Source organism: Botrytis fragariae, assembly GCF_013461495.1.
Source record: "Botrytis fragariae strain BVB16 chromosome Unknown tig00000006, whole genome shotgun sequence".
NCBI classification, from domain to species: Eukaryota; Fungi; Ascomycota; class Leotiomycetes; order Helotiales; family Sclerotiniaceae; genus Botrytis; species Botrytis fragariae.
The window spans coordinates 1,355,349-1,377,568 of NW_023500988.1; the positions used below are offsets into that span (position 1 = coordinate 1,355,349).

Genomic DNA, 22,220 nt, shown 5'->3' on the forward strand with positions numbered 1-22,220 from the left:
TTAATTGAATCTCTGTAGGTAGACGCGACCCAAAGCTTATTAAGAAGCTTTGTCACATGTCATGTCATGACATGACAGAAACAGTCTAACCAATCAACGCTGACCAATAAGGAAAAAGAATGAATCGTAATAAGCAAGCTTCGAGTATTAGTCACCATTGATGTTTCGCTAAGATCACGTTTCAAACTAATCTTTACCGCTTTCAGCTTGGAGGCGGATTGTTCCTCTTCTATTCTTTTGGGGCCTTCTTCTCAAACCATTTAGAACCCAAAGAATCTTCTATAATTTTTCCCCATCTCTCTTCATTCACTACAACAAATAAAATCAACTCCAAATAAGATTTTACACTGCGGCCTAACTGTAAAGGTCGTTTCTTATTTAAGCCTCTTACTTTCTTTACAACACAACAAAACACATCACTCTCAGTCATATCGCAAGCATGGCTGAACGTTATATCCCAGAGCATCGTCGAACTCAGTTCAAGGCAAAGAACACCTTCAAGCCTGAAGAATTAAGACGTCGTCGCGAAGAACAACAAGTTGAGATTAGAAAAGTCAAGCGTGATGAGAATCTTGCAAAAAGAAGAGGTATTACAGCAGGAGATGGATCTTCACGACCTGGTGCCTCTTTGGGTGCTGAGCCTGATAGTGATGATGATCAACCTCCCACAGAAAGTCAAGTAAGTTAAGATCGCACAATCTTTTCCGTTTAACTAGCACACTATTCGCACATTACTCGACGTTACGAGTTTTAAAATTATGCCAATACTTCTTTCGATATACCCCACCACTGCGAACTTCCTACATAGCTTTCAACTATTTACTTTCCTTGGTGGGGTAGTAGCTGTGTCCTAGTGATAATGTTTTTCGCTTCTGCGATTGACCCTCTATCACAGCTTTATCGCGAGTCTCATTGCTAGGCTTTGGTTTCACAACTTGAACATATATTTTTTCCTTATCGAATACCCTGTCCATCATGGCTAATCAAAAATTCTTTCAATAGTTGAACGATGACCTTCCTTTAATGGTACAAGGCGTATTCTCAGAACAAATCGATGCACAAATTCAAGCAACAACCAAATTCAGAAAGTTACTTTCAAAGGAGAGAAACCCTCCTATTGAAGAAGTTATTAAGACTGGTGTCGTTTCACGATTTGTCGAATTCCTTCGTTCTCCTCATACACTTGTACAATTCGAGGCAGCATGGGCTCTTACAAATATTGCATCTGGTTCTGCTCAACAAACCCAAGTTGTCATTGAAGCTGGTGCCGTTCCAATTTTCGTCGAATTACTCGGAAGTCACGAACCAGATGTTAGAGAACAAGCTGTTTGGGCTTTGGGAAATATTGCTGGTGATAGCCCATCATGCAGAGATTATGTTTTGGGTTGCGGTGCTCTTAAGCCTCTCCTCGCCCTCTTGGGTGACAGCAGAAAATTGAGTATGCTCCGTAATGCTACCTGGACTCTTAGCAACTTCTGCCGCGGAAAGACACCACAACCTGACTGGACCACCGTAAGGACTCCTACTCTTCACCCTTTATTATGCTAAGACTTACATTTACAGCAGATCTTACCCGCTCTGCCAGTTTTGGCTAAACTTGTTTATTCTTTGGATGATGAGGTTTTGATTGATGCTTGTTGGGCAATTTCATACCTTTCCGATGGCGCCAATGATAAGATCCAAGCTGTCATCGAAGCCGGTATCCCTCGTCGTCTCGTGGAATTGTTGATGCACGCCTCTACCTCTGTTCAAACTCCTGCCCTTCGTTCTGTTGGAAACATCGTCACTGGTGATGATGTTCAAACCCAAGTTATCATCAACTGCGGTGCTCTCCCAGCCTTGTTGTCTCTCTTGAGCTCAGGAAAGGACGGTATTAGAAAGGAAGCCTGCTGGACCATCTCCAACGTCACTGCCGGTAACTCCACCCAGATTCAAGCAGTTATCGATGCCAACATTATCCCACCTCTCATCCACCTCTTGTCCAACGGTGACCTCAAGACTCGCAAAGAAGCTTGTTGGGCAATCTCCAATGCTACCTCCGGTGGTCTTCAAAAACCAGAACAAATTCGTTACTTGGTTAACCAAGGTTGTATCAAACCACTTTGCGATCTTTTGGCCTGCCCAGATAACAAGATTATTCAAGTCGCTCTCGATGGTCTTGAGAATATCTTGAAGGTTGGTGAGATGGATAAGGATGCTGCCGGAGAAGGAACTGAAAGCATTAACCGATACGCTTTGTTCATCGAGGAATGCCATGGTATGGAGAAGATTCACGACTGCCAAACCAACGCAAACGAAGAGATCTACATGAAGGCATACAACATGATTGAGAAGTACTTCTCTGATGAGGAAGAGGGTGCTGATGATGGTCAACCACAAATTGCTGGTAATACCTTCGGTTTCGGTACTAATGGAGAACAATCTGGTAACTTCAACTTCGCCAATGGTGGGGATTCGATGGATATGTAAACTCTTTAAAGAGTCAACAAATCCTCTAGCTTTTAGCTATTCTTTCTATCCAGAAAAATCCTCTAATACGACTTCTAATAACAAATTGACATTGTTGTCATGAACAACAGATCGGACCTTAAAGTTCTGGCACCGATACTACTTTTCAATCTGCGACTGCGAATCAAAAACACGTCAAATTTTTATCCACCCTAAAGCACATTTTCCCCTCACGATGTGACCAACGATCAGCGAAAGATTCACCATCATGTATTTCCCCTTTCTTACCGTTTTGAAACAACCCCGGCACATCAAAGGCGTTTTTGCTTACTCTTTCTACGAGGGGTTTTTAACTCGTCTGTTTTTTCTCTTCCCCAAATTCAAAGTTTTTGCGACATCGAGACATGGTAGCTTGAAAGCGACATGGTTCTCTCCCGGAGTTAAGATGAATGATTTTTTATGCAAGTGACACGTTAGTATGATACGATGTGATATGAGAATGGTAGCTTGAAAGCTCCTACTCTGAATGAGATGATGTGATAGGGTTTGAGATGACTGATGGACCATCTGAATGGACAGGCATATTATGATGCCATTCATGTAGGGGGTAAATAGAATTCGTGTCTGGGAGGAAACGACGAGAGAATGGAGGAGGTGGTGGTGGTGGATAACATAACATAACATCACAAACAAGATATCATATGAATAAATGGTTGATTGACTATATTTGATTGATTTTTTTGTATGTGATTTTGATTGCGATAGTAGTCATGTTTGTGATGTTGAATGGTATCTAGGTAGTACGTCATAGTTACTAGTTATACAACTCCCATCGAGCTTCGCAACTTGCATCTTGCCCCGCTAGAAATATGAAAGAGGTGAGTGCATTATCATCATGATCATCATAAAATTTCATTTTCTTCGTTCTCTATACACATGCCTAGACCTAAACCTAAACCTGACCTTGACCTATTCCTGCGCCTATGTATGTATGCACATACAAGAATTCTTGAGAATAAGGAGAGAAACTAAAAGAAAAGGATTGTTCTTCGTCAACTCTATCTGTCTGTATCTCTGTCTCTGTTTGTAGGTGGTACTCTGTCTGTCTGTCTGTCTGTCTTTTTGTCTGTCTGTCTCCAAGCGCGTCTACATTGTCTGTCCGACCACCCGCCAACTCGACGCCAACTCGACGCCGTAATGTGATTTTGTTTAAATATCATGCTCGTGCCGCTGTGGAGATGAAGAGGAGGGAAAATGGAGAAGAGGAAAAACGGGTACGAAGAGGAAGATATTGAAATGAGAAACAGATGCCCGGATCGACAACGGAAAATATTTTAGTCTTCTGATCCTCATCTTCATCTTCATCCCCAATGTCGCCCCAAATGCCTGGACAGGCTGGACCGAAGCAAAGCAGATAATTCAAAGCACCTCTCTAAACCACAGCTTCTTCATCGATCCCCCCATTCTTCTTGATAACCTTATCCGCCTCCTTCTCAAACTCCTTTAGCACTTTCGCTTCCGAACTCATACTTCTACTCCCATCCCCCTCTACCCCCCTATGATTATCCGCCATGCCGCTATCTCTTCTTCCTTCCGCTAAACTCGTGTTATCAATCAGATCCCGCGCGCGATCTGAGAGTCCAACGATTTTATCCTGTTCTTCGAATCGATCGACGACCTTACTCTTACCCAGCTGTCTCCGTTCTTCCTCGCTTGTTTTTCCGCTGCCAAAGACGCGGGCCAGCTCCGCGCATGCTTCTTCGTAGCAGCGATCTGCGGCTTCTGGGAATTTGAGGGGATTGGGTTTTTTATCGAAGGCGTGGGGGACGCAGTTTATCAGGCCGCCTTTGACGGATTTGCCGACTGCGGAGGAGGAGAGACGTTCGCCAAAGGCGACACCTTCTGCGTTTAGCATGTCGTATTCGCAGGTGTAGAGGACGATATCTTGGGGATAGGCGTCGCGGAGAAAGCCATCTGTGGCTGCTGCCGGGGAAAGATAGGGATCGCGGAGATCGATGGAGTCGATGGGATTCATGTAAGATTGGTCGAAGAGACGGGTGAGCATTGGAGGGAGGTTCTTTTCTGGGGCGGGATTTGTAGCACGTTTTTCGTCGCGGGTTTGACGGAAATCGGTAGGAGGGTAGAAGGAAACTATGGCGCGGAGAGTGAGGTCGGGGAGTTCTTGGGCGATTTCCAGAGCGGTAGGCTCGAGGGAGGGGATTTTGGCAATGGATGTTGTGGATTGGTTTCGGCTTTGAGATTCGCCTTGATATGGATTGGGGCGGAGATGTGAAGTGAGTGAACTTGATGATGCGGCCGCGGAAGAGTCGTATTTTACTTTATCGAGATCTTGTCGACTCACATTTGTAGAGGGCGTTCCGTCCGCGTGTGTAGTTGCACTTGTCAAATCTGCGAGTGTACGTTTGCCCGCATCTTGTCTTAAATCGTGCAGCATTAGTGGAACTGTGAATGCAAAGTTTCCACCGGCGCTGAACCCAGATAGTGCCATTCGATGGGGATCTAATCGTAATTCTTCTGCGTGTGCGGCTAGATATATGACGGCATCGGTACCATCTTCGACTCCTACACTAAATGGATATTCCGGCGCAAGACGATATTCCACACTGACGAATACCGCATCGACTGTATGAATAACCGCAGAAGCCCATCTCGCATCATCGGTTCCTGTTCCCAAAGTAAACCCTCCTCCGTGGTAATTTACTACGACGGGGAATCGACGTTGATCTTCATCTGATCCTTCGATATATGATTGTGGAACATAGAAAATGAGGTTGAAATATCCCCCACGGGGACATAATCTTGAGGGGATTCGAATTTTGAAATTAGGAGCTGGAGGCTTGGGATCTGCGAAATGATGAAATTTCATTCCAATGGCCATAAGGCCTCGCCATATTGTGGCTTTCATACTTAAAAGCCAATTGGAATCTGAATCTGAGTCGTAATATTCGTTTGGCATTAAAGAGTCCTCTTTCAAGGACGAGGGGGAAAGATTTGAGGTAAGATTTGAGAGAGATAAGATACCGAAATGGACGTCTTGGATGTTGCGAAATGGAAAGAGATATTAATGTAAATACTCTCTGTGAGAGAGACCCAGGTAGATCTCGAAAAACTAGACGTCGGTGGAGTTCAAGACAAGAGTTGATCAGAAGTTAGAATGGCTTGGATGATGATATTTGTGGATAAAGATCAAGGGTTCAAGGATTTGTGATGTTGATATACGAGTAGATGGTGAGCACTGAGCACTGGGCACTGATGAGATGAGGAGTGAGGAGTGGAGAGCGAAGAGTGAAGAGTGAAGAGAAAATGAATAGTAAATTATTGAAATGTTGCCGGCTTTATTATTCTTATTACTATGTTACTGCGCCGGGTCTTCTATTTTGGTCAAAGGCGTAAAGATGTGAGGTGTGAGGTGGGTGATATTTGTAACAAGTTGGGCATGTCACTGGGGTATGTCACTTGGATATCTGTACCTGTACTGCACTTCCCTTCCTACATGATCATTTCCTCATCCGCATACACGCATAGAAGAAAATGATTTGAATTGATTTGAATTGGTTCTTTTCTCTTCTTTTCTATTTCAATACGATGTACTTATCTCATGTTTTTAAGCTTTGCCCGTCGACCGCACACATGCCAGGGATCCAATTCGTGGGAAATCCAGAGAGAGGGAAGAAATTGATTCTTGGAGGGGAAAGAGTGAGCCGTGAGTTCTGGATTGGAGTGAAAGACGTCATTGTTGTCAAATGGTCTAGGTTCTAGGTCGGGGCTGTGCCAGGTGAGAGGTTGTAGTCATCAATGCAAAGATGTCTGAGAATTGTGGTGTGATATTTTGAATGTTTTCAATGCTTTCACGTGTTGAGGTTGAGACGCGTGGCCAGAGAGAATGCAACAAAGACAATGGAGATAAAAGACACGTGATTCATCAACACATGACAAAGGAAATGTCATCAATGTTACTCCGCTGGTCCTCTGGGAGCCACTGCCGTGGGGGCTTTCTCGCTTTGCTCGAGAACTAGATCTGAGAGAGTCGATATATATATTCACCTGTTTATGTTACTGGACCACGTGAACAATGAAATGTCTTGAGTTGACAGAGCAAGCAAGTGAAACCTCCAAATAACCAGTTTGATAAAGCCACAATCTTGGCAGGTACGGATCTCCATAGTGATGAGTGTGTCATGTCATGTTATGATTAGAATTGATAGTCCGTCTCTCTCGCCATGATTTACCAACTTCGTCGAGTATATCTCGCTCGGTGAGGTGTAGTTGTACATCGTACACCCTGGAGGCGAGAAAAGGAGTCCGGAGATAATTGTCCGCATTATTTGGACGGGGGTTGTGGCTTGTGGCTGATCTATCTGTGGCAGTGACGCAAAGGTACATTAATCATGGAGAAAGAAGCTTGGCCAAGGATTAGCTGAAAATTGAAGGAGATGTGAACAATAATACCATGTGCTTCCCTTGTATCATATTCCCACTCTCGAGCCACTTCGTGAGTGACCTGACAGTGCAGAGTCTGATAGGTAAGGGAAGATCAGCCACTTCATTCTCTTCATACAATTTCCATTCTTACCTTACGAGTCACCACCCATCCCGGAGTCGAGTACGGCGCAGAAGATTGGTCGAGTCTAGAACTGCATCTTCCACTGACGAGGAATCTTCGTTCCAAAATCGATAATGGTGCGGTAAGACATGCGTCTTTTACTTGAATTCCATGATAGGGACCATTCGACCCCGAGATCCAGTTATTCTCATGTCTCTTTTTGACCATGCAACCGATGTAACGGCCACCTCCCGATGTTGATTCCAATCAAACACCAAACAAACAAGGATAATTCCAAGTAGTTTTTTGGTATAGTCAACATTGGTGAATCCACACTTCTCTCTCCCGCGGCTACATTAATGAAGAAGGATGAAAAGAGATGCCATTAGATGTCCTTTGCGTTGTTTTGTCTCAGTTTACTATCTTGTCTTGGGTCTTTCTGACTGTGACTTCTGTGCGAATCTCTCTGCGTTTCATTGCATGCATCCATCTTTTGAGCTGTGACACTTCTATTCATGATACAGTGACGAACTCTGACATCATAGTAATTTTGAGTGGCCCCTCCAAAGCCAAACTTCCCTCAGAACAGCCAACTAATTGATCAATGCATACCCAGTAGAGGGAGAAAGGTATGAACTAAAAGATTGATTCATCGAAGTTTTTCTATTTATTCACGTCCCAAATCATCGAATTGCATCTGGATGAATACCAAGAAGGGCTTGGACTGAGGAATTCTTCGGCAGCTAGATTGGATTGGGCATCAGATAGAGTTTCCCATCGTAAGTGTTCATCATAAGCTTTGAAGCCTTGCATATTGATGCTTGGATTGGGAACGCCCTGGTCCCCTCCAAGTTTTGGGGCTTTTTCCTACGGTCTGATTGATCTCACCAAGATGATAAGAATAAATATAAAAATAAAAATAAAAGAAAACCTAAATTTCTTTTATTGCCGTCCTCTTCCTCTTTCTCTTCCTCATCAAGAAGGGATATCAAATACAAGTTTGAGATCGACAATAAGAGGATCCCATCTATCTTGCAATCCTCTTCTCTTTCTCTTCCTCTTCCACTATTTACAAAAACAAACACAATCCTCCCATATTCCCTATCACCCCGCATACCAACCTCTTTACTTTTCTTTCATCAATCACCAATCAAAATCCAACGAGATCCAACGTCAAGGTTGACTCGACAATCACCATCATCGAAAGAGAAAGAGAGAGAGAGAGAGAGAGAGAGAGAGAGAGCTTATTCTCCAATCTCACTCCGTAATTCCGGCTCTTCCGTCAGCAGCTAGCTTTGACTCAACACCCAGCTAATAAGTGCCGACGGTGTATGGTTAAATACTTCCAAACACATCTCTCGGTATTAATCATCGTACTGCAGTTGGATCTGCAACTTACTCGCGTAGAAATTTTAATATCTATCTAATCAGCTTCCGTTCAACTTTCGACAGAAGACAGAAAACACACAAAAACACATTCTCATCATGTCGGCCCTCAAGAAACGCCTCAGTAAATTGATACCGGATCGCATCGGGAAAAGTAATAGCAATAGCAACAATTCGAGCAACGAAAATGTTCCACAGCTTGCAGATGGAGTTGAAGGTTCCTCTGGATCCAATGGACCTTTATCAAGCACTCCTCAAAACAATGGTGCTCAAACGCCAGAACGATCAAACTCCCGACGAGTGAGTCGAGAGGTTCTTGAGCAGAATAAGGCGAGAAGAAGCATGGATAAGGAACGTGTAAAGGCCGAGAATAAGAAGAAGCAATCTCTGGCAAGAATAGAAGACGAGAAGTTCTTAAAAGAAGGCCCGCCAGCTCTTACACAACTTTATCGACCATACAGTATGATTCAAAGTAAACATTGGAGACATGAGGAGAGAGCTTTATTCAAGAACATCAATTGGGCTGGTAAGTTGGCATTGTCTTACTGCATACTTTCCGTCTGCTAATACTCGAATAGAAATGGATGGACAAATCATTAGTTTCAGAGCTCGAATGCATACTTTGCGAAGAATGTCTGCCAAATTGGTATTTATCGTTTTTCGCCAACAGACTATGACAATTCAGGGAGTTTTGCAAAGCTTCAAACCTGAAGAAGAACAAAATGGTAAGTTTCATTGCGACAATTGCTATGAGGGACACATCTGATCCGATTTATTTTGCAGAACATGGTACAATCTCCGAACAGATGGTTAGAACTGTCGAACATTACCCCGCCGAAACGATCGTCGTTGCTCATGCCAAAATCCGAAAATCCCTCCAAACTGTTAAGAATGCTACAGTTCATGATTACGAATTGCAAGTTTACGAAATCCACAGAGTAGTCCCATTGACCGAAAATGTACCATTCACAGTCTACGATGCAGAAAACATCAACAGAGAAAAGGAAGTTGACATGGATGATGATTCTGGAGATGATTCGGTTGCAGCAAGTCAGCCAATGTCGCCAATTTCAACAGACACACCAAGAGGTCCTCCTTCTCGTGCTTCTACTGATCTTGCACGTAATGCTTTTGCAAAATTGGATGAGAAGAATTTGGAGAGCAGAAGTAAGTTTCCTTCTCTGGAATTGTAAGATTTATAACTAATGCCAAAATAGCTTCCATGGATACCGGTCATCACCAAAAACGATCCCTCCCACAAAGAGTGAGATTGAACAACAGAATTATCGATTTGCGAACAACTCCAGCACAGGCAATCTTCCGTATCCAATCTGGAATTTGCAACCTTTTCCGATCATATCTCGACACCCAAGGCTTCATTGAAATCCATACACCAAAACTACAAGGAGGTGCTACTGAATCTGGTGCAACCGTCTTCGAGCTCAATTATTTTGGAAGACCTGCTTTCTTGGCTCAATCCCCACAATTGGCTAAGCAAATGTGTATCGCAGCTGATTTCGAGAGAGTCTATGAAATTGGTGCGGTTTTCCGTGCCGAAGATAGTAACACACCACGTCATTTGACCGAGTATACTGGATTGGATCTCGAGATGGCTTTGGAAGAACATTATCATGAGGCCTTGACTCTTATTGATGGTATGTTCAAGAACCTCTGGAAAGGAATTTACGACCGATATCAAAAAGAAATTGATCTCATTGACCAATTTTATCCACATACCAAGGTCGAATGGCTGGACGAGACTCCCAGAATCCCATTCTCTGTCGGTGTTAAGATGTTGGTAGATTCGGGCTGGGTTGAAGAAGATGGAAGTATACCATCCGAAACCGAGGATCTCTCTACTCGAGCTGAGATTCGATTGGGTGCGTTGGTTAAGGAAAAGTATCACACTGATTACTATATCCTCGACAAATTCCCTGCTTCTGTTCGACCATTTTACACCATGCCTGATCCAGAAGATGACCGATTCACTAACTCTTTCGATATTTTCATGCGTGGTCAAGAAATTTTGACTGGTGGTCAACGTATTCACGATGCTGAGTTTTTGGAAAAGCGTATGAAGCAAAAGGGTGTCAAGCCAGAAAGTATGTCTGAATATCTTGAAGGTTTCAGATGGGGAGCACCACCTCACGCAGGTTGTGGTATTGGTCTTGAGCGTCTTACATACCTTTTTCTCAGTCTTGGCAATATTCGACTTGCATCTCTATTCCCAAGAGATCCCAAATCCCTTCCAGCTGTACCTCCTACTCTGGTCCTTCGTCACGAGGATGCATCAACACTCCACCCGATATGGGAACAAGAAGGAAAGGAATTCACACCCGAATTACTTCCACCTCTGGAGAAGTTAATTGCCAATTATGGTGATGCAGCCAATACCTCTTGGTTAGACAAGCGCTATCACGTATGGAGACATTCGACTACTGGTGCAGCACAAGGTTATGTCATCCATAACTCGTATGCCATTATTGTTGGAGAGCCTCTTTGCGACAAATCTCAAACACCAGCCATCGTTTCTGCCTTCCTCAATTACTTGACTACCGAACATAAGAATCTGAAGCCAATTTGGATGATTATCGGTTCTCGTACCGAAGAATATCTTGGTGAAAAGTTCGGTTGGCGTACTTTGTCTCCGGCAGCCGAAGAACGTGCTGATCCTCGAAATAACCCCGCGGCTAAGGATAATGACTTGGCACGCAAAGTTCGTCATGCTGAAAAGGAGGGTATCAAACTTCAAACTCTTCCATTCAATGAACCAGTTCCAGATGACTTCAAAGAGAAGGTAAACGCACGAGTTCAAGATTGGCACAAGAACAGGAAGGGTACCCAAGTTCACCTTACAGAAATTAGACCTTGGGTTGATGAGGCTCATCGTAAATACTTTTACGCTCAAGGTCCCGATGGAACTATTCACGCCATTAATGTTCTTCATCAACTCAGTCCTGAAAATGGATACCAAGTCAAATTCTCCCTCGAATTCCCAGGTGCTCCATCTGGTACTGTAGAATCTCTTCTACTTTACTCAATGAAACAATTGAGTGCAGCAGAACCAGATGTCAAACGTATCACTTTTGGTACTGGTGCTCAACCACATATTGAAGGTGGAAGAAACTTGGGCAAACATAGAATTAAGGCGTTGAAGAAGGCTTATGAGACAATTGTTAAGCAGGCAAGATTATTGGGCAAGAGTGAGTTCAGAGAGAAGATGGGTACATGGAATGATGGAATTTATGTTGCATATCCTAAGGGTGGTTTGGGTGCCGGTGGTATTAGGGCTTTGATGGGTTTCCTTGAGGAAGATGGTTAGATTTCTAACCATGGAAATTCTATGTGTAGATGCGAAGGTGTGAGATGGGGGAGATTGTGTGCCTGCGAGGAACTTATAATTCTTAAGCAGAAGAAAGTAATTTCGTGAAGTGCGTTGGATGACTGGGCTGGGAGATGGATGGATGGCATGGATGGATGGGAAAGATACCTACATTGCTTTATTTGTTACTCACTAGGGTTATTTTCTTTGTTACCTTTCATTAATTGTGTGCCATCGATTGAGTCGATAGTAACTAACCGAAGGAAATTGTAAATAGAATATAACAGATACACTAATAGATGAATCAACGTGTATTACAAAGTCAACATAGTCAGCTAATTATTCAATCCATTGTCTGAACCTCAATCCAAATCAACACCAATACCTACTTACCTACCTACTCCTCTCCATCCTACCCAACCTTCCACATACGAACAAAGAACTCAGCACGTCGGGTAGGTAAGGAATGAAATCTCATAGCCTATGCCTATCGAACAAAAAATGAAGATAGAAGAGCCCGCATCGCCTTCTCGGTAATCGGATTTTGACGTCGGCGAACTGGGGAGAAGGGGTATTTGTGGTCGCCTATTAGTATACCCGTGCCAAGAATTGTAGCCTCAGGATGATGGTGAGGGTGGGCAGGAAGTGTAAGCACGATGCAGGTGTACATGAATGCGACGAATGGGTGGATGAATTTTTGGATGGGTTTTTGTATGATTGATAGGGTTGAATTGGGGGGATTGGGGGGATTGGGGGGTTATTTTTGTGTGTAAGTTGTATGTGTGGGTAATTGATTATTCGACATGTCACTTCTTTTTTTCTTCTTTATATGTTTTTTTTTTCACGGTTAGGTATGCTGATGATTAATTATGAATACATGAATGGGTGAAGATTGAGGTATGTATGAGTAGTTTTACGATGGGTTTGATGTGCATTGAAACCTGTCTGTACTGTACTGACTACAGATGCTGACGCGAGACAGGTAAATAGGCATTGGGCTTGTCAGACCAGATCGGATCGGATTGAGAAGGTTTTTGATGCGGGGAAGCGAGATTGATTTGATGGGGAGGGGAGTGTGGAAAGGGGAGTGTGGGAAGAAAAGTGTATAAAGAGGGGGGAATGAGGGGATGAGATTTGTTTTCGGTGTCTGAGATTGTGTTTCTTTGTTGGAACTTGGAAAATACTATCTGGGTAGGCAGGTACTTATTTGTTTGTGTGGTTTTGTATACATATATACATACATACATCGATACTCAAAGAGAACTAAATACACGATTAATTCCTAATTGCTTCTCATTTCCGGTATCCAGAACAATCAACATCTAACATAACATCATCAATCAATCATGCCATCCACCCCCCTTTCTCACCCTCTCCCCCAAACCATCAAAGCCCTCCTCCAACCCGACATCCACAGTCCCAAACTAATCCTCGCCACAATTCCCACACCCGTCGCCACCCCCGGAACCTTCGAACATCTCATCCACGTGCACTCCACCTCCCCCTGCGCAGGCGAACTAACCTGGACCGCCAACCTCTCCGCCTACACTTCTCTCCTCCCCACCCTCTCCCCCTCCTCCGTAACCTCCAAGTTACAAATCCCTTGCTACGACCTCTCCGGAACCGTTCTTACCGCTCCCCCAAATTCCCCTTTCCCCCCAGGCACAGAAGTCTACACACGAACTTCCTTTTCCCGCCCCGGAAACGCACGCGCTTACACCATCGCGCTCACATCCGAACTCGCGCGCAAACCAAACAATCTTTCCTGGGAAGAAGCAGCTAGTGTACCACTTAGTGCATTTACGGCATGGCAGGCATTGTATGTACATGGGGGTATGCGCTGCGTGTATGCGCTTGATGCGAAGGTTGCGAATGGGGGGAAGACGGTGTTGATTAATGCTGCGGCAGGGGGGTAGGGACGTTACTTGTGCAGTTTGCGAAGGCGGGGGGATAGGAGAGGTGATTGGGGTTTGTTCTGCGGGGAATGTGGAGATGGTGGGGCGGCTGGGGGCGGATGTGGTGTTGGATTATGGGAGGGAGGGCGTGGGGGCGTGGGGGGAGAGAACGGGGAGGAAAGTTGATTTGGTGGTGGATTTACTGGGGGGAGAGAGTTTAGTGCAGGCGTGGAAGGTGGTGAAGAGGGGGGGAGGGTGGTGAGTGTTAAGGAGGATCCGAATAAGTGGAAGCCGAACGAAGGAGTGGCGGATGATGTAGAGGGGAAGTTTTTTGTTATGGAGCCGGAAGGGTGGCAGTTGGAGGAAACTGCTAAGTTGATTGAGAAGGGTCAGGTGAAGGCTACGATTGATAGTGTGTGGCCTTTGCGTGATTTTGAAAAGGCATTTGCTATTGTTGAGGGAGGCCATGCAAGAGGGAAGGTTATTATTAATGTCAGGGACTCAGAGTGAGGGAGGGACAGAAAGACTGATGAGAACTTTCTGGGATTTGAAGATATTTTGATTCGTACAAACTTGAAAAGAGCATGGGAAATCTACTCGTTATTGTCAAATTTCTACACACTTGAACATAATAACAGGATACCTAATCAACCATGTAAGCCATTCCAAAGAGGACAATAGACTTCCCAGCGAATATCAACGCTAATAGCTGAATAATCGCTCATTCAAGTATACCCATACTTCGCTTCACAGCTCCCTCTTCCCTCCCTGTCATGAACTACTTCAGCACTTCTTCCAATGATATACCACCTCACTGCCATATCTGACTAGGCATACAGAGACCAATTTGAGAAAAGCCACAGCCGCCATTCTCACCATATTTCTTTTTGACAACATGAATACCTCAAATACTAAGAAGTAACTATAGATATCCACAGAAGGGGCCAGTGTGAAGAAAGAGATATGATCATTAGCACGATATAAATATTCAATTCCATCCATTCCACGCCGTATGAATGGCTAAACAATGCCACACATTTCGTATAGATAAACCAGAAGTAACCAACCAGTAACATGCCAGTACTTTTACGTGATCAACCCGTACTATCCCGTTCTTACAAGCGAAGTTATCGATTTACGCAATTCAAATTGACACTCCGTAAATCTGGCTATCTTGAGATATGAATCCACGATCCGGAAGTGACTCTGGAAGATTGTATGATTTGTGTTTTATTATGCGATTTTGTTGGAGCTGTGGGTTGGATAGTGAATGGAATTTCTGTGGTGGCTTGGTGTATTCATAGGCACTGACCTGAGGATAATTGAAACCTGCATGTGATGGCATCTTCCCGAATGTTCAGCTAAATAAGTAACAAGTAGGCTATTGTGGACAAGAATGATAGTGAATTTGAAAATCTGTGTGAACGTAAGTGAATGACCTCAAGTTATCAGGCTACTGTAGTACACTAATCGAGAGGGCTAGCCTCAATATCCAAGGATTGCTTCTTCCTGTACTGTATACATAGTTAGCTTTTTAGATATAATGTAATATTGACAATTAGGATTTACAGTGTAGATGCTACATCATTGGGTCTCTTCTCGTTCCAACAAGATTCGAAGCAAGATTCGAAACCAAAGGGCAAATGATTGACCAAGAAACAACCCCCCAACCCCCAATAATTCAGCAGCCAATCAATCTGAAGAGTAAACCGAGAGCTAAATGCTCGTAGGTCTTTGGGAGCGACGAAGCGAGACTCTAGGGGTAGCTCACACCTTCAAAGTCACCGCAGCACACTGTTCTTCCGGTAAAAATGCGAAATCTGAAATGTCTAATGCGCTGGGTTATATCACTAATGTTGCGGCGTCGAAATGATATACTCTACAGACCCTATTTGATACATTAGGAAAGAGTACCATTCAGTACCTACTTCATCTACTATCTTTCAAACAGATTCAGGATTCAAAAGACAAGATCATAAACTTACAAAATCAAGAGATTAACAAACATAACGCTATATCATCTAAGAAGAAGTTTGAGATATTTAAGAATTTCAAATAATCAGTTAGAAAAATACATACTTCAAATTTCCCTGAAATGTGTAATAGGATCGATCATAGTTCCAAACGTACTTGAATCACTGAATCAACTTGAAAGATTTTAAATGATATTTGTAATCTTTTGAATGTTTATTATTAATAGTTGATGAATTTAGATAATATTTTTAGATTGTTTCAAATATTATATCCAATGTTATCAAACGTATTTATACTGCAAATACTACCTTTCATATAACACCAGCTGCTAATGGTATTTCATATATTACCGGCTAGTTTTCATGTCGGCTATCAAATACTGTCTTGGTCGTTCGACTGATTAAGCGAGGTTTTTAGTTTTCATGGTGGCTTTGGACTACTCAATTCGGATTCGGATACGTGTGTTTGTGTTTTAAATGAAATGATGAGTCTATATCATCTATTTTATATTGACACGTTGTATATTTTGAAACATTTATGATCATCACCAGAGCAGAGGGCTTAGGGAAGCAGACGGATAAATGTTTCATCTTCATCTGGAGATAATCCCTCATATTTCTTCTCTCTGCAAATTCTGCCTTGATCTATAAATTCGCGTTTTCTGATCGCGAGCTTGGAAATTTGGACACGTCCAATCCACATTAGTAAAATATCTGTAGAGTGACTCGTCCCAAAACAGTATCACCTACGAAGTAGTTCTTGAAATCGTCGATAGAATCCCACCAGCTGATCTGAAGGTTGGATCCATCTCATGCAACTCCTGATCATTGTCAGCTAACCGCTTCATATATTCTTCTCTTCTTTCCCGTGGCTTAGGCGACACGCACGGTCCTGCATTCTTGCCAAAATCATATTAACCATCGTCTTCTACTGAGGCACTGTAGACATATAAGGATCGGATTTGATAAAGTCGAACTGCGTAAGTCTCTTTCCGCCATAGTACCAAGTTATTGAAGATTCATGGAGTCTAAGCGTGTAAATGAAGACGTGGTATTCTTCAATATGAAGATGAGCTTACCAAGCACTGGCGCCACCATCTGGAGGCACCGAGGAAGAATGATGAAGAGTGTTTATAGGTAAAAAGAGTGATATGCCGTATTTACATGCTTCGCCGGGGTCAGTTTTATAGCGTGAAGTAAAAGTGATTGTTGACAATTCGGGTCATGCTATAAGCAGTTTCGAGTGCTACGTACCTACGCCTTTGGCAAGGAAGCCTTTCTATCGACTTGTTATGATTTTATAAACGAGTCTCTTATTGTGTATACAATAAGGTTCCTCATTCACCAAGGTAACAATATTTGGGCTGAGAAACAGCTCAGTAGAGTGTTGATTGGAGATGCCATATCTTGAACACGATTGTAATAAAGATATTTTGGTCCATCATGTATCTGGATTGAAATGGTAATTGAAAACTTCTCACGACCAAGAAAGTATCCAAATCTGTGAATGCGCTCCCCTTGAATTCCTGAATGTCCCGAACTAATCACACGAATATGATACATCGAACAAATTAAACGCAAAGCCACAATCCTAACCGTGTGATTTTTCATCATACGATGAGCCAAGGCTACAGCTGAACTGATGTTGTACAAAACCTGTCTTGAAAACAATCACCTAGCGAATAAGATTTTCGGTAAACATTTGAACCATGCATTCTGTCATTTTCGTGGGGTTGGGCTGGAATGTTGCATATCAAGATGATGACATCGTATGATTCACATACATCTCCAAGACATATTCTCAATAGTCAGCTGATTTAATTCCAGAAACTTTCAAAATCTCAAATTGCCCGGAGAGATGGGAAAAGCACATGAGATTCTCCCGGTTATTTTCATGATCGTATGTGGCGATGCGTTCGAAAAAATCCTGATATTTCGTCTCGAATCAATCAATTGAAATCTATTAGCAGCTTTGTGGCTTTGATTTTTCTGAACGTCACACATTGTGTAGCAAGGCATCTTACATATCAAAGCGAGAAATCCACCAGAACAATTCGTATAATCATATCACAACCAAAATGGATACTATAATCAAGACCTTCGCGCCGATCGCGATAAAGGAAGTCACAGCTTATCTTTCGAAGAAAGCCACTTCTCCATCGACCGAATTAGCAAAGGCAGCATACGAGGGTAATACAAGCGCAGTCAAAAGTATTCTTTCCCAAGATCATCAGATAGATATGGCACCAGCACTCGTCGCGGCTAGCAGTGCAGGAAAAATGGAGATTCTTGATATTCTCATTGATCCTCCGCGTCGTCCACGATCAGAAAGTTCCCGCCACAAGGATATAGTAAAGAAAACAGATGTGAATGTGTGGTCGCAACATATTACGCCTCTGATAGCGGCAGTACAAACACATCATGTGAAAACAACTAATTTATTGCTGGAGGCTGGAGCTGACACTTCGATGGCACCAAAAGGTGGAGAGACTGTTCTTCATATCGCAGCGAGGATTGGAGATTTGGAAATGGTGAAGCTTTTGGTAGATTATGAAGCGTATTTGGAGGCCAAAGACGGTTGGGGTAATACGCCACTCCTTTCTGCATCTAGATGGGGCCATCCGCACACAATCAAATATTTGTTAGCAAAGGGAGCAGATATTGAAGCTAGGGATATGAAGGGCTCTACAGCATTGTTGTTGGCGTGCAGACACGACTGTGTTGAGGCTGTGAGAGTCTTGGTTAATAGTGATGCAAATGTGAGAGTCAGGGACAAAAAAGGAAGAGGTCCATTACATCGAGCGATCGCTGGAGTGGACTTTATTGATGGAGTACATGCCAAAGTGAAGGAACATATGGTAAGATTATTAATAGATTCAGGTGCAGATCCAAAGGCGAGAGATAAGGAAGGAAAACGACCTGCGGATATGGTTGGAATCTTAAGAGGTGGAGATGGGGTGAGGCGTCTGTTAAGCCCCGGAAGCGCACCGCATTCTAGAGAAAGAACGCCTGGACACAGTAAACACGGAAGTCGGACAGGATCTCCCTATGGTGATAGATCTCGACATTTTCATGAGCCTAGCCACCATAATTCTAGGAAAGATCAACATCTGTCGCCTTTAGCTGGTGATATGATGACCGGCTATGATCGGGACTAAAGCATGGCATGAATAGGAGTTCCTGATGCTGAACGATTGATTTATCAAAGCTTGACGGGAGAATGTAAGATAATGACTAGTGTGTATCCTGTTTCGACGAGAGCATTTTAGGGTTGCAATTTGGGATAATGGTCATTCAAATTCTTCAACTAACTATTTCAGTGATTGACATAAGGGAAAACATAGATGTTCTGGAAATAGTGATGAAAACACGTTACAAAGAGTATCAAAGCCCAATGTAGCCATGCAAAAGAAATTATGCTGGAAGGATTGAGGCAGAGTAAAAATGTACGAACAGTTATTTATTTCTTGCCAAGCATCTACTGCAATTGAATGTGGAAGTTACGCACCACTGAAGCTGTTAACGCTTAACCATTTGAGAGGGATCCTCCCGATTTCCCTACACAAAACAAGCAGATAGTATCAGAATTGATATCTCTGCATGGCTTAAAGATCAAGAACAACTCAGTAAACACTAAATTGTCAATGGGCCATGCGTTTCATTTGCTTCTCAACAATCATACGGGACTTCCCACTTGTGAAGATCTCAAAATCCACACATCTCAGCTTGCCCAATGGGCTTCCCAGCTCATCCATTGTTACACCAAATCGATCTACAATCTTCCGCGATGGTGGGCCATTCATTTCTAATTCTTCAACGGGTGGTTGAACAATCAGCATACGCCTCCAACTAGCCTCTTTCCTTCTGACAGCCTCATTTGTAGGTTGTATATTCAACTTAAATCCATCTCGATAATCTATAACGGGCCACTTGCTCCAATCTGCCATCCGTCGACCTCGCGGGTTATGTAAATACCTGCATCGTGTTTGAGTCGATCGTAGGTCTAGGAACTGCGCGTTATGACAAGGTTGAAGGAGAGGATTGGGTCGGGGAAATGATGTATCTGGAGATGCACGAAAGAATAGAGCTCGTTGAAGTAAGTTTGAGGATTCGATGACATCAATAAAGCTTTGGTTAATCATTTGAGCTCGAACAAGATCGAGAAATGGTAGCTGGAGGAGAATAAGTTCTAGAAGTTCAGGGATTGCGAAGACAGTTTGGACTGAGCTCTTCACTGAACATATCGCTGATTCTGCGTCTCTGGCGGATATAGTAATTGCAGAAGGCATATCGAATAACGTACAGAGAACATATTCATCCGAGTTGTTACCTACTTAGGTTCCTATACTGTGATGATCTGGTTTGTTGTTGGAAACAATTTGACCGCGGTCGCAAAAAGTGGTGCAACCTTAACGCAATGGCCGCGGCCTCGCTAGTACCAACAATCACAGCCACATTAAGCCACTCCCATGGAATCCTACAACTTCAGAGTGTTTTGAATTTCCCAACCAATTCGTAAATTTAATCCGTCTTCATATATTTAATGTATCTTTTTACCTAGGGATATATCTTCAGCAACCCTCAGGTCTCGGGTCGTCTCATCTTTCAAAGACAAAAATGTCATCTCAAATTCTGAAACGACGATTGAAAGACCATTGAACATCTATCCCGACCTATTGGTCAGAACAATCAACGACAACAAGCATTTGCCAAGCTGCAATCCCGAGTGTTGCACGAGAGATCTCAAATTTTGAAGTTTCCAAAGATCCGATGACCATCCGAATGTCAGATTCAAGATGTGAAACCATAAAGCTTGTGTATGACATTGACAGTCCAAAGCTTGTATGCGATAATGCTTCTGGATTCCGCACGGTGCAATGTATTGCATAACGCTTTTGCATGAATCTAGTGAAGATCATCGTTGGTATCAAGACTGATTTTTTCTCTCGGGACATGACAGTTATTAGTTTTGGATCAAAGTTGGCTAGGTATAAGAGCCTAGCACCTCACACTCCATACCGTTTCATTTGATATTGTGCCTTACAATATCTAGAATATCACTCCTTCTACGTCTCGAATCTGTACTATACATCGTGTTAGACTTGCATATTGAATATTGAGACCCGATACTCTGTATATACCTTATCTTTCCCCAACTTTCCTTCTTGAATTTGCAATGCCGAGATATTGGAAGCAAATCATCTTGAATTGATTATGTCGAGTGCTCAGGAATTTAACTCGGACTTCGGGCGGTCGATACTACCTCTGTTTCTCCAACCTGGATCTTTAAAATCTACTCTTAATGACGAACTGAGCCTCATAAACTCCAATGCAACATTCGTCACGGCTCAAGAGCCATTGCCAAAGCTAAAGCCGCAGGGACAAATGAGGCTGGACCTTCCAATTCCTGTCTCAAGAGACAAACCTGCTGGATACTACCTTCTTGTTCAACATTCACGATCAGTAAAGAAACAGCCAGAGTCAAAAATTATCAGGCCGCTTCCGGAACTTAAAGGTAGACCAAAATTCGTATTTGGTTGTCTTCCGAATAAGAAACCCCGAGCAGGGCCTCAATACCAAATATCTCCAGCCAGGCCGCAGGATGATATAGAACCACCTGTCAAAAAGCAGCCATTGCAGTCAAAGTTTGGCTATTACCCAAATTATGAAAGGCCACCAGGCTTCATTGAGTCATCGAAACAGCAATCTACACGTACTGTGAAGTTCATGGTCGATGCTCCACCACCTGCTCCGAGAAGAAATCCTCGCGGTCGATATCCCGACTACGAAGTCTCTTGACGACAAATGATCGGAATTCAACGACAGCAACCTGTCACAACCAGAGATCAATCGAACATCAGATTTACCGGCTTAACGAAGTGATAGTTTCTAACTTACTGACTCGGCTTGGAACATCTATTCGACTCGAAAAATCGCCATGCTATCCGATTATATGGCTGGCATGCTGTTAGAAATGCTTATACCGGGAAACCGTTGTACAAACATGTCATCAAAGGTGTCTTTCAAGAGAAGCCTAGATGAATGAAGAGCATCATCGATCGTACAATTGGTTGAGACTTGCTCACCTTCGGATGATATCCGGTACAATGTTCTATGCAATGATGGTAGTCGGACTTTATCTCCGCAGAGAGTTGAAGAGATGGCCCGTTTAGCTGCCGGAAGAGGATGTAAACTAAGATTTGTCTCAAAGTTACCTTTCAGCTATTCGTACACTATCGATCGACAGGTACACTATTTGCCACCCAAGTGCTAGGTTTCTAGAACCTGATCCATCTCTTCTGGCTCCACTATCGACACGATGGATATTGTTCTAAAATGTTAATGAACACATCGCTCCCACCGGTAGTTCATGCATGCATGATGTTCTGCAAATGCATCTTTGCATCTGGGTTCTCCAAATTAAAGAGCAAACTATCGCTAAAAGCAATATATTCCCAACGGGTCAATACGAAGACACTTCCGTACGATCAGATCCGCAACCTTGAGTATGAAGTTGAGATGATACCCACCATATACCCAGGAGGCTTATGACGTCCTCCATCTCTGAGCCAGCTCGCAGCAGATGCAGTAAGGGCATGTCGTACTACCAAAAGCTCCCGAAAATCTTTACA

The 22,220-nt window shown here is 43.2% G+C and overlaps 7 protein-coding genes across 7 annotated transcripts; 5 read left to right on the plus strand and 2 right to left on the minus strand.

Moving 5' to 3' along the window:
• Positions 1-339: 339 nt before the first annotated feature.
• On the plus strand, positions 340-2,469 carry Bfra_001600 (putative importin alpha subunit protein; the record flags this gene model as incomplete). Its single annotated transcript, XM_037332027.1, has 3 exons — positions 340-679; positions 1,003-1,512; positions 1,567-2,469. The coding sequence occupies exons 1-3, from the start codon at positions 440-442 to the stop codon at positions 2,467-2,469; spliced, it is 1,653 nt and encodes a 550-aa protein (XP_037196181.1). The 5' UTR covers positions 340-439.
• Positions 2,470-3,880: 1,411 nt separating this feature from the next.
• Bfra_001601 (putative esterase lipase thioesterase protein) lies at positions 3,881-5,425 on the minus strand (the record flags this gene model as incomplete). The annotated part of the gene is made up of 1 exon (XM_037332028.1): positions 3,881-5,425. One exon carries the CDS (start codon positions 5,423-5,425, stop codon positions 3,881-3,883), a length of 1,545 nt encoding a protein of 514 aa, XP_037196182.1.
• Positions 5,426-8,497: 3,072 nt separating this feature from the next.
• Positions 8,498-11,720, plus strand: Bfra_001602 (putative aspartyl-trna synthetase protein; the record flags this gene model as incomplete). The annotated part of the gene is made up of 4 exons (XM_037332029.1): positions 8,498-8,924; positions 8,977-9,123; positions 9,182-9,565; positions 9,616-11,720. 4 exons carry the CDS (start codon positions 8,498-8,500, stop codon positions 11,718-11,720), a joined length of 3,063 nt encoding a protein of 1,020 aa, XP_037196183.1.
• Positions 11,721-13,066: 1,346 nt separating this feature from the next.
• Positions 13,067-14,125, plus strand: Bfra_001603 (putative zinc-binding oxidoreductase protein; the record flags this gene model as incomplete). The annotated part of the gene is made up of 2 exons (XM_037332030.1): positions 13,067-13,539; positions 13,837-14,125. 2 exons carry the CDS (start codon positions 13,067-13,069, stop codon positions 14,123-14,125), a joined length of 762 nt encoding a protein of 253 aa, XP_037196184.1.
• Positions 14,126-17,666: 3,541 nt separating this feature from the next.
• Positions 17,667-18,746, plus strand: Bfra_001604 (putative ankyrin repeat protein; the record flags this gene model as incomplete). The annotated part of the gene is made up of 1 exon (XM_037332031.1): positions 17,667-18,746. One exon carries the CDS (start codon positions 17,667-17,669, stop codon positions 18,744-18,746), a length of 1,080 nt encoding a protein of 359 aa, XP_037196185.1.
• Positions 18,747-19,229: 483 nt separating this feature from the next.
• Positions 19,230-19,877, minus strand: Bfra_001605 (putative f-box domain protein; the record flags this gene model as incomplete). Its single annotated transcript, XM_037332032.1, has 1 exon — positions 19,230-19,877. The coding sequence occupies one exon, from the start codon at positions 19,875-19,877 to the stop codon at positions 19,230-19,232; it is 648 nt and encodes a 215-aa protein (XP_037196186.1).
• A 925-nt stretch (positions 19,878-20,802) lies between these two features.
• On the plus strand, positions 20,803-21,387 carry Bfra_001606 (uncharacterized protein; the record flags this gene model as incomplete). Its single annotated transcript, XM_037332033.1, has 1 exon — positions 20,803-21,387. The coding sequence occupies one exon, from the start codon at positions 20,803-20,805 to the stop codon at positions 21,385-21,387; it is 585 nt and encodes a 194-aa protein (XP_037196187.1).
• Positions 21,388-22,220: the final 833 nt, after the last annotated feature.